This window comes from Fulmarus glacialis, unplaced genomic scaffold (assembly GCF_000690835.1).
Source record: "Fulmarus glacialis isolate BGI_N327 unplaced genomic scaffold, ASM69083v1 scaffold34700, whole genome shotgun sequence".
In the NCBI taxonomy this organism is placed as follows: Eukaryota; Metazoa; Chordata; class Aves; order Procellariiformes; family Procellariidae; genus Fulmarus; species Fulmarus glacialis.
In genome coordinates, this window is record NW_009187690.1 from 1 (window position 1) to 12,120 (window position 12,120).

The following is a 12,120-nucleotide window of genomic DNA, read 5'->3' on the forward strand; positions in this document are numbered from 1 at the left end:
AGCCGCTTGTACAGCGAAGCAGGCGAGTTCTCCTTGGGAACTGGGCTTCTCCCTGGGAGTGAATAAATGAAAGGAGAGCAGGAGGCCGAGCTGCTGTCGTCTTCTTGCAAGGCGTCTAGGCTGGCAAATAGGGCATAGAGGGATGTGGGAAACCGGGGTGGGGTGGTGGTGACAGGAAGGCAAAAATCTAAACCCTGACTGATACCTGGAAACCCAAACTGGAAGAGGCTTGCCAGCACCCTAGTATTGTGCTTAGAATTGGGACAAAAGGAAAGCAGACAAGCTGATGTTGTCTTGTAACCCTTTCTACATTTATTTCAGCGGAGGGCCTTACGGATTTCTCTGTTAAATAGAAGTTTGTGAGCTCTTATTCTATGTGAGAGCAGGAATACTTTGAGTGTAAGTAGTTGATCTGCTGGTGGTGGTATTAGAAAGATCTTCACTGTCATGGTGATTCATCTAATTGAAAATAAGAGGCAGCATCTAATCATATTTAGCAAGTTCTCTGGAAAATCTGATTCCTCCTGGTTCTACAACTCTCGTTACTGAAGCAGTGTGAGTTGTGTGGTGCACGATAACACGTCACAGCTCTGAGGGGGCTGTGCCTCTGTGTCTTTAACTGAGTTTCACTGGGAAAACCTGTTCCGCACTTCTTCCCCACCCCCAGATGGAAGACTCCTTTTGGAGACAGAGCTTCTGATGGTGTGTGGAGTATTCAGTTTAAGGGGGTCTGGATCATCTTCGTCATCCTCTGCTTACCTTCTCCTCTCGCTCCTTTTAGAGGAGAAAGTAAACTATCACTATAGAGTTCAAATTACTTGCCCAAATTTACAACACTTGTCCTGACCTTTTTATAACACCTCTCTATTTATTCCTGTGTGACTATTTCTAGATGTCTTTAACACCCCTTTTTTCATACTACTGAAAGCGCTTTTGTCCAACTAAAATGCAGTTTGCCTCCTCCTGAAATGAGTTTTAAATGGCACAACTTTATTTGTGCTTGGCCGCATGCTATTTAAGGATGAGTCTTTCCTTTAGCTGCAGAATTTGGAGTGTTTGCATACACTTACCCATCAGACTGCAAAACAATTTTTATGGCTTTCCAAGTAACTAACTCCTTTGATAATTCTGCCTCCAAATAGCTGCCTTGTAGCTCAATCAGATACTTTCAGTCCTGTATATCCTGCTAAAACTCAGTATCTCACCAGTGTAGGAGTGGAGAGATTTACTAAACAATAACCTTTGGTATATATTGCGAAGTTAACACTTGGTATTACGGAAACTGTTAGTTCATCTTGGATTAAAAAAAATACTTGGAACGTTTGGCCTGAAATTATGTTGAAACTCCACTTGATGGAGGCAGAGGTATTGAAGCTGGACAATGGCTGTTCTGGGAGCTGAACGCGTTCTAATTGATAACCTTGCTTTCTCCACTCCCTCTACTAGCAGTCGAGACCCAATGAGTCTTAATTTCTGTAGCATAAAAGCCCTGTGGGAAAGTGTTACAGCTACTTCCGTGGCTTATCAGTAAATCCTGAATGTCTCTTACAAAAGCAAGAATAATCTGTTCCTTAAATTCAAACACTAAAGCTTAACTTTTCTCAAATACTGTAATTTCCCTTTGAATTAGCAAATTATGCCTTAGATGCCAAGATACTCAGTAGGAACAAGTGGCTCTTAATCCAGAGGTGAACTAGCGCACTGAAGGCATGGTCTTACAAGGCAGCTAAGCTTGCCTGACAGCCAGCTATCAGTGGAAGGGGTTGTCCTACTTCTCCCAAGGCTACGTTCCCCTTTTCCTCACATTAGCACTTTTTCTGTCACTGGACTGAAGAGCTGAACGGGCAGGAAAAAAAATTGAGTTGATTTTCCTGTTGGTTCCAATTATCTTACTGTTTAGGTCAAGTGAGCCCCAATGCAGGTGGTGGGATCACTTGTGATGAGATCTAGCTATTAGTTTAGCTTGGCTATAGCATGAGTTTGTAGCCTGCAGGTGCACAGTATGGCTGGTGAGCTGTTCTGCTCTGAGCTGTTAGCAGTTTGCAAGGACTGCAGCGGAGGAGACAGCTACTTGGTGGGTGTTGGGGGGTGCTCCTGTTCATTTCAGAGAAGGCACCTTACTAGATTTTGAGGAGGGTGGGAGAAGCTATTAAAGGTTCTTAAAATCTAGGTAATACACAGCACAAGGAAATCAGGATCTTGGTTCAGAATGATACCCAGCTACAGGCTTTACGGGTTGGTTTGTTTTTAAGCCCCATAACACCAGCCCAATGTTATTAATTAAATAATTTACATACTCAGAAGTTAAGCCCTTTTTTAGTGATTCTTGTTAAAATATTGCATGCTAAGCCCTTCATTGCAGTCACCATGTACTGCTGACATTATCATACTCAAAATAGCTGTATCTGGGGCCTGTAGTGATTGTTTAGGGTTATAGGACTGGTTGTCTCTCCTCTGTAATCTCCATAGGAGGTGGCAGATCTCAAGCAACTTTTCTGGTGTCTGTATTAATCTTTAGGAATGTGGGTGCCTGGTATTTCTGCCATTGTGAAAAAAATTATGGACAAAAATGCAAGGAGACTATTGAGTCATTGTACTTCAGTGAAAGGACTCTAAGGGAGAACCAGACTCTGGGGGTTTTATTTAATTTTCCAACATAAATGCTGATGCACGTTGTTCAGCTAATTCTAACATCTCTGTATCCTATTTTGCAGTAAAAGCAAGGGGAAGAAAACGTTTCATTGTTAGACTGAACTTTTTTGTGTTTTATATTAAAAAACTGAATTTGGAAACTCTCGGTAATGTAGTCATGTCAGTGTGTAGTCATGTCAGTGCACTTATCCTTTATCGTTATAAGCCAAATAACCTATCCTGGTTAGGCTGGGTAAGAATCTTCCCATGAAGAGAGAGAGAGCAAAATGCAATACATGACTAATAAATCCCATTTTAAAGATTTGATTAATAAATAGCCTTTTGGAAAAGGGAAATGCATTGTCATGAGAAATTTTCCTGCAATTAAAAGCCTGATTAAGACTGCTGGCAATGTTCTAGTAGGTCAGAGCTCTCTTCTTGCCTTTTCAAATAAGTGGGAAAGCCTCTGTTCCCAGTTTTCACAAATAACTTGTAGACATTGATTAGCCCAATGCAATGGGTGTTGCTGTCTTTGTGATTATTAGGTGCGATCTCCTTAAGTGGATATATACAAGTTGGTGAAAGGGAGTGATTTTCCTCTCTGCGAGAGGATTAAGCATCCTATTCCAGAAAAGATCACTGGCGTCCCAGGCTGTTAGAGGTCTCTGTCCTCCCAGAACAAAGCAATCCCTTAAATGAATACAAGCTAGATATTTGGAATAAGATTAGCAGACTGCTATGACTATGATCATAACTTCCCTGATCCAAGAACACACACGTGTACACACACAGAAAAGATTTCTGTGGTTGGACAGGATACACCTAAGTGACAACCAAAATTCCCTAAGTGACAACTCCTGGCTGTGTATTGGTCTTAAAATACCTGTAATTATGCTATGGTATGTATACTTTTAACAAAATGGACTGGATTTGTAACAAATTTGAGACTGTTGGAGGTGGGATGTTGTTTAGAAAGCATGGTAAGAGTCAAAACAGAATCACTTTATTACCTCTCTTTGGGCAGGCCTCTTTAGGGGGTTGAATATTTCAAGCCTCCTTTTGAAAAACGGGTTTTGAGCAGAGATTTGGTTTAGGGATCCCTGGATCCTCTTGTGCATCTTTGCTTGTTAAACTAAGAGGAGTGTTTAAATCTATCTTTGCCTGTCTAATCCTGTTAGAGGGGGAAGTGGCAACACAAAGCCCCTCTGGTGTATGTTAGTGACTTGGCTGCCAACACAGAACCAGCTGTTCATCTTTAAAATAGTTTTACCTTAGCATTTTGTTGTCTTTTCTCAAGGTGTTGTGCTTCTTGCAAGGAGGCAGTATGGGCTAAGAACAGTTGATGCAAAGCCAATTACTTGATGTCATGAGTTTAACACTGCCACCTCCATCAATCTCAACAGTTTTGTTTTGGCTTACATGCATTGTGCTTAGTGGAGTGCGCATTTCAAGTCCCATGTCTTAGTTGGATATGTTTTATTTACTGCAACTAGCAAGTTTCCCACATGTGCTGCTTTTATCTGTGTGAATCATAAAGGAAGTAGGAAGTGGTCTCAGGGTGCAGTGTTTGAGCCACATGTTGTTAGTGATGTGTAGGGACAAAACCAGGGTGTCTGGTACTGTTAGTTCAGTCCCACTTCTAGAGATCTCCTGTCTCTTAAAAGTTACTCTGTCCTAGTTAAATGGCTTAGGTGACTTATACTCAAGCCCTCTAATCATAAAATCACTTGATGTCTGTTATAACCACAAGAAGAGAACGTCATGTAGCTGTTTTCTTCCTTTCTCTTTGGATCTCCATGATTAGTTGTTCTTTTGGCTTGGATTTTTGTTCATACAGTCTGTTTCTAAAGCTTATTTACTTTAAGCTTGCTGTGTGCAGGGGTTTCAACTTGTGTGTAGCTAAGTAAGTGCAGCTAACATAAGTTATGGATGTCCAAAGATGATGTGTGTCATGATAAGGTTACTTAGCACTGCAGCTGCCTTAGGCTTCCGTCTTTCTGACTTGTCTTAAGCTGATTGGATGTACATACTTGTGTTCAACAGCGTTAAATTCCCTCTATATGCCACGAGAACAGGTAAATGTTAAATGCCTTCTTGGCTCCTTCACCTGGACTGTTGGCAGTTGTTTGGTTTCAGGGAAGAGGAAGATGAGATCAGCTCACATGACCCACTTCAAAACAACAAAGATGAGGCCCGGAGGCAGATATCCTCTCTAATGTTTGCTTCTTTTTTCAGTCTTTCCACAGCAGTGGGTTTTTTCCTTTTCCTACAGATGCCCAGCACTTATCCTCTTTCATTTCCTTCTAGACCAAAGTTGCCTGTTCTGTGTCTTGACAAGGCAAACTTACTTTACAAACCGCTTTTGGTTTTGTACTATTTCCAGAAAAAAGTTATCCTTAGCATTCCTCGGCAAGTTTGCCCAAATGCACAGTGAAATCTGGGAGAGAAGAAAGCTGTAAACCAAGATGTGTGTCTCATTCAGTGACAAAGATCACAAATTTTCTTCTGACTCATTCATCCAACTGTTGACATGGCTTAAAAAAGCCTGAGGTGGCAGCCCTGAGTCAGAGTACAGCTGCACTTAAAATGCACTTGATTAACTTGAATCTTGACCCTTAGACTCTGGATGCATGCAGTACAACTAGTGTGGTTTGTTCTGATATTAACTGTTTAATTAACTCTAAGTGTGTTTGCTGGATTTTTTTTTCTTGTGGTAATCTTCAGTTACAGAGTAAGCAAGGCTTGTCATTTGCATAGGGTTTGGAACAGCCTTTAGTATTTACTAGTTACTGTGGCAAGAATAAACTTTCAGGAATGGCTTTAGTCTCCTTTCTCCATACTCCCATATATACTGAAAGCATGGAATGCTGCCAGAACTTTAAAAAAAAGATTCTGCCAGAAAGAAACCCATCAGCTGTATTGTCTAACCTGAAGTCAATGTAAATACTGAATTATGAAAGAAAAGGTTTGTGTGCCTTTTCTGTCCACTTTTTATAATATAGTTCAATGCTGCCTGGAAGACACCTATACACATGTGGGTTCCCCCAACCCTTTTCATGCTTAAAGTATTCTAATTTTGCATAAACTGTATGAATCAATGTGCCTTACAACACATTGAACGTTGTGTGGGATAATGGGGTTTTGTTAAGTGGCTCCTCCTCCTAGTTCTAACGCAGGGATCTCTGCAGAGTCTGGCAGTTCTGCATGAAGGCTTGTGGAATGGGCATTTACTTTCACAAGTGTCAGCCTGCCCAAACTGCTCCTGTCATCTGAAGGTAGAAACCTGCTGGATAATCTTGTAGTTAGTTTTAGATTAAATTTACATTTGTTTCTTACTAGGTTGCACTTTTCAAACAGTAACATACACTGACTCCAAATGTGTCCTTCCAGTGATCTGGCTAAGCTGAACCTGTGCATTAAATGGGCCAGCCAGGTGCTAGCTTGCATTCAGAGTGAAAATGCAAATCCAAGTGGAAGTCTCTGTTAGGTAATAACCAGTGCTGTTTAGGAAACTGGGTGACAGTTAAGCACTTGTCATAATCCAGAGGCAGTAAATTTTCCTGTGCACCTCACAGTCCTGTAGAGCATGCTAATCTAGACCCTGTTTGGCAATTCTGTATTTGTTCCTTTATAATTATTGTAGTTGTGGAGCAAACTAACCAGTGAGTTTGCAGGATGAAGGGGTATGTGGGACCAGATACATGTTGCATTTCCAAGAACTAAGGCTCAGCATCTGTTGCATGATGATATAATTTCCTTTTAACTACTACACTGAATTGTATATATAAATGCCTATTTTCTTTCTGCAGAGGATGCTATTTTTAATGGAAGTAGAAACTGTGTATACTTGCATAAAGGATAGAGGGTATAACTTCATGTAGCAGCTACGCTGATTTAATTGCTGCTGCTACACAAGTACACATGCTTTGCACTGTTGCTTTTCTGAGCTGTTAGAGGGAACTAGCTTGGCAGAAAGCTTATTACTGGTTTTTAATTTGTACAGAATTAGTCTTCTGTCAGCCGGACTCCCTGAATCAGGTTGTTACATGGTGTTGAGTGCCTGAGCATGTGGGTGGGAGTAGGATTGCCCTTTCAGCTCCTGACTATCTGATAGTTGAGCTGTAACATGAAACCCTGAGATAGACAAACTAAAACCAAGGTCAGCCTTCATCTGGTAAGAGCTCCATCAAAACGCAGTTAATGTTACATAGAAAGGTGCTGCTGGGTTCTGCTTTTCTCCAGATCCTTGTCCAAAATGCTCTTTGGGTGGAGCATGATAACAGGCTTCCCCCACTGCTCCCAAGTGTTCTCAAACTGCAGTGGTGAAGAATTTCATTAAATCCAAGTCCCAAGTATATGTTTCTCTCTAGATGTTGATGACCCTGTGTGCATGAGAACTGCTGACCTCAGAGTCTGCAGAGTGCATGGATCTTGAGTGCCTTGAGTATCACCTTGCCTTCCTTCCCTGCTAATGATGCTGTTTGCCCCTGCAGTTCCTGAGAGTGACGAAGCAGTACCTCCCTCACGTGGCCCGCCTGTGCCTGATCAGCACCTTCCTGGAAGATGGCATCCGCATGTGGTTCCAGTGGAGTGAACAGAGGGATTACATTGATGGCACATGGAACTGTGGCTATTTCCTGGCCTCCATCTTTGTGTTCATAAATCTCTTCGGACAGCTGAGTAAGTGGCTCTAAGGCTGTTAAGGTGGATGCCAGAGCACTCCGGTGTGTCTGCCACCCTGGCTCATGTAAGCACTGTGATTCATGTAAGCATGGGACGCCTCACTGATTTCTTAATAGCCATTGACAGCTTAGAACTGATAGTACTACATGAGCTGAACGAAAAGAACTCTTGATTGACCTGCTTCAGCCTTTCCTGGAAGTAGTTGTAGAGAATTTCTTGTGACACACTACCTCTGTGTCAGAGATGCCAAGAATTAAGACAATCTGGTTTCAATGCTGCACATGCATCTATAAATGCATACCACACCCCCTGACTTCTCTAAATGAAATACTCATGTTTTCTTAAACAGGGCAGTGTTAAGACCTTCTCAGCCTACTGTTTTTATGGGTATTAATCTCAATGGCAGTCTTATCCTGCAGTTGGTACACTTAAGCCTGAGAGAGGTGCTTGTGTCAGACTTTCAAAGCCCAGGAATCAAAATAATCCCAGAAGCAGAGCTCTATGTGTGCTAGGTGGACTTTAGGGTATCAGAAATGAAGAGAAGTAAAATTCTTTTTCGCTTGTTATGTCCCTGATTTACTGTTCTTGGTTGCTCTGCCAATTTCTTGTCTTGTGTCTGAGGTTTTTTTACCCTCATATTTTTTGTGTAGAGAGTCAGCTTAAGTTAATGTAGTTACCAGTCCTCGTGTCAAAGTGGCAAAGGCTGTCAGAGCTTTGTGACAGAAGACTTGAGGAAGGGTATAAAAACAAAAGCTTTCAAGGAAAAGGAGTGCAGCATGTTTGCCTTAACAGTTACCTCATTTAAAAAAAAAAAAATCCACGATGAATTGAGTTTCTTTTTAACTTCTTTCAATGCTTTAACACTGATAGCTGCTGTACAGTGCTGTGTTGTGGACTGCATTTCAGCATGTGCTTGTACTTTGTAAAATAAAATATACTTCTGGAATTATAGGATATTTTAAAATGCACTAAAACTTCTCGGTTCTCAAACTGATTTGTGCCAATGTGCCATTAAAATTTCCTGCCTGATGTTCTCCGTGGCACCGTTGAAAGAAATTGGTCTGCTCAGTTCAAAATAAGTTAGCATTCCCGCAGCATCTTTTCCTGCACAAGCCAGAAGTGTAACTGTGTTCAATTTCCCCAACTCAGGCGGCTGTATCCTGGTGCTGAGTAGGAACTTTGTGCAATATGCCTGCTTTGGACTGTTTGGAATTATAGCATTACAGGTAGGAGGCTTAAGTCTTCAGCCCTTCTAAACTGTATCATTCGAATCTTCTCTTAGCCCCGTACTACCAACATATTCAAATACAACTCACAACCCTGGAATTTTTCTCCACCCTGGCCTAGTGCCAGTCCTCAATGGCATTGAACTATTTTGCTACTTCTGTTCTTCTGATGTGCCCAATAGATCCTTGGCTGTAATTGCAATTAGTCAGCTGGAGATGTTGATTCAATACTTGACCTTGACCAATTTAGCAGAAGTAACTTGCAATTTACCTGTATGTCAGTAATGTGCCAAATGTGGAACTTGCAGTTGCTTTGGCCTTCAGCACACAGCTTTTATAAAGGACTGTCCCCATCACAAAGGATCCAAGCTAGTAGCATCCTTCCTGTTCAAAACCAATGAATTTTTGTGAGGGCTAAATCACAAGTCAAATTCTGGCTTCTATTCCCTGTTTTGCACTGACTCATCGGACCACATTGATGTAATCTACCTTGTTTCCTTCAGTATAAGATACTTCTAATTGACTTCTGCTATGGATAGACAGGCTTGAGATTATAACATAAATTCAGAACTTCAGTGTAACTTATGTGGTGGTTTAATCTGTTTTCTTCTTTGCCTAGACTATTGCATACAGCATTCTATGGGACCTGAAGTTCTTGATGAGGTATGTCTACTTCTTAAAGTTTTTTGTCAAAACGGAATGAAAACTGTTGTTTGGCACTGCCACTCTCTGACAGAGGAAATTATCTTTGTACGTAGTATTTACTGGAAAGATTTTATAAGTTGTGCATTTACACTAAACAAGAAATGACAGCACTTAAAAAAAAATCTGTACAGTCTGTACAGTAGACAGCAGGCTCAGTGCTGTAGAAAGGAAAGACTAATCCTAAGCCACTAGGATCTTAGTGCTTCTGCTACTAACCTCCTTGCTGAGAGCTCACAAACAACTGTCTAGACTGGATCAGTGAGCTGCTATTATTTCCTAAATGGCTAAAATAGCAACTGTGCTTATGCATGACTGATGCTATTTTCCAAGAAAACTAAAGTATGTAGATGTTAGAGTGGTTTCTGGGATTTTAAATCTCTGACACATTCTCTTAAGTAGCAGACAGGGTTCTTAAACATGAGCTTTCTTGTCAAATCCTGAGCGATGGCTGGCTGTTACGTTTTCACTCCTTTCCTCTGAGGGGAGAGCAGGGGGCAACACAGGAACTATACTCTGGGCTTACTACAACCCTGTAAATGTTTAACTTCTTTTAGCAGTACTGCTGTTCTGTTTTCTCAAAGCAACCTCTGAACTACTTTGGCATATATGGCTAAACCTGAGGTACAGAATAATTTCAACACAACTAAATTCATGCTGTAACAGATGCTAAGCAACTGTGCCTGAGCTGTGGGTGCTGGACTTCTCGGATAGGCTGTACATGTCTTCACGGGCTTGTGTAAATCGTTGTTCTGTACAATGCTGCTGTTTCAGCTGTGAAGTCTAATGCAGGCACGCATCACAAGGTGCATAGTAGGTCACTGCTCACTGGCATGCAGATTCTTACTGAGTTGAAATTGTCATAAGACTTTAAATCTATAGATCAGTGCAAAATAAACTGCTTTTTTGCCCTGTTTCTCCCTGTAGGAACCTTGCCCTTGGGGGAGGCTTGCTGCTGCTTTTGGCTGAGTCGCGCTCAGAGGGGAAGAGCATGTTTGCTGGTGTCCCTACCATGCGGGAAAGCTCTCCTAAGCAGTACATGCAGCTGGGGGGCCGTGTGCTGCTCGTCCTCATGTTCATGACACTGCTACATTTTGATATGAACTTCTTTTCTGTAAGTATCTGAGTATAAAAGTATGAGTTAAGGAACTAGAATATAGTACCAACTCCCAGACGGGCTGCAGGACCTAGTCAATGCTTATCATTTAAGTCTATTTCTTAGTAGAATTAATATTTAGAAAAGTTACTAAATCATCTATGTCATGACAACCTGTTCTGCTGAACTTATCCATGCTCTGTTCTGATGTTTGTGTATCTATTTAAGAACCATATGTAAGCTTGTGTTTTTTTCTTTTTTTCCTTGCAGATTCTGCAGAACATTGTGGGCACAGCCCTGATTATCTTGGTGGCAATTGGCTTCAAGACTAAGCTGGCTGCCTTGACTCTAGTCATCTGGCTGTTTGGCATCAACATCTACTTCAATGCCTTCTGGACCGTCCCAGCCTACAAGCCCATGCACGACTTCCTCAAATATGATTTCTTCCAGACCATGTCTGTAATCGGAGGGCTCCTCCTCGTGGTTGCACTGGGCCCTGGCGGAGTCTCCATGGATGAGAAGAAAAAAGAGTGGTAACAGGAATAGCAACACTTCTTGGGACATAACGTATTAAGTCCAGAACTGATTCTCTATGGATTCAACAAAAACTGCCAGCATTTTACACGTACATGCCCCCTTCCTATTAAAGGCACAGATGTTTTGAATTTGATTTACAGTGGCACCAGTAATACAATAGATAAAATCCTATTTCTTCAAGGAACGTTGCCTAGGCTTATTCTAACTTCCTAGATTTGGAACTAACCCAAGAAACCTGCATTTTGCTGATGCTTCAGTGAGGTTGCAGTAGAACAGTTGCTGTCTTTAATGTCAGCAATTTTTTAAAATTTGAAGTACTGTGAGCAGATACAGCTGTACCATTCAGTGTGCTGTTGGGTTCTAGCTATAACTAAAAAAGTGGATCCCCTTTCTCACTCTCTTCAAAACTGTCTTGTGCATAAGGAGTTCCATTGCTGGTTATAGCATTGCTTATCAAGGTGGAAAGCAGCATCAAAAAAATCACTGTTGTTTTGCTGCTCAGAGGCCTGTAATTCCATTTTGTTTAACAAGAGGGGAGGTCTTTCCTGCCCCCAAATAGAAGGCAAAAAGAAAACCCTGAAAGTAGTTGTACTCACCTCTAGGTGAGAAAAGGGAGAGGGTTTTCTAATGTGTCCCAGTTCTGCTCTTGAGGGGAACGAGGGACAATCCTGTATTGCTAATCAGGAATCCTGTATGGCTAATCAGATTTCAAGGAGGAAGGGGGTGAGATACTCCTGAAGAGAGAGATTGTTAGATTCTGTTAAAATTCTGTGCCAAAAGAACTCTAGTCAGCATTCTTTCCCCAAAGTTGCCCCTCCTGAATTCCCAAGAAGGGAGTCAAGTTATGCTGCGGGTTCCATAATGAAAGCTCCTTTCTGCTATTAACCAGCTTCCATCCATGTATGCCCCAAATTCATATCTGAATTGCAGGTTATTGGTGAAAGTGTCTTCAGAATTACAGAAACTCCCCTTTTCTCTGTACTCAGTACATGCAAGATGAGAGCAGTCAATCTTCTGATCTGTAGTCTTTGCTTCTTAGATTCACTTCTGTCAGTCTCTCAGCTGTAGAAGTCCCAGTTGACTGAACAGCAGAAGAGCTGGGATGCTGAACTCTTGAGTACAGCTGCTCCTCTCTGCCATCTGGGACCAGACCTGAGATGTCTAGGGAGGAAACATGGAAGTCAGCTAGCTGTGTGCTGCCGTAGCCGAGGTTCTCAACTCTGTATGCAAACGGTTATAGCTGAA

The 12,120-nt window shown here is 41.7% G+C and overlaps 1 protein-coding gene across 1 annotated transcript; it reads left to right on the plus strand.

The window, feature by feature from the left end:
* The first annotated feature begins 3,270 nt into the window (after positions 1-3,270).
* Positions 3,271-11,624, plus strand: SURF4 (surfeit 4). The gene is made up of 6 exons (XM_009576004.1): positions 3,271-3,282; positions 7,125-7,311; positions 8,464-8,540; positions 9,160-9,203; positions 10,170-10,356; positions 10,609-11,624. The coding sequence occupies exons 2-6, from the start codon at positions 7,206-7,208 to the stop codon at positions 10,873-10,875; spliced, it is 681 nt and encodes a 226-aa protein (XP_009574299.1). The 5' UTR covers positions 3,271-3,282; positions 7,125-7,205; the 3' UTR covers positions 10,876-11,624.
* Positions 11,625-12,120: the final 496 nt, after the last annotated feature.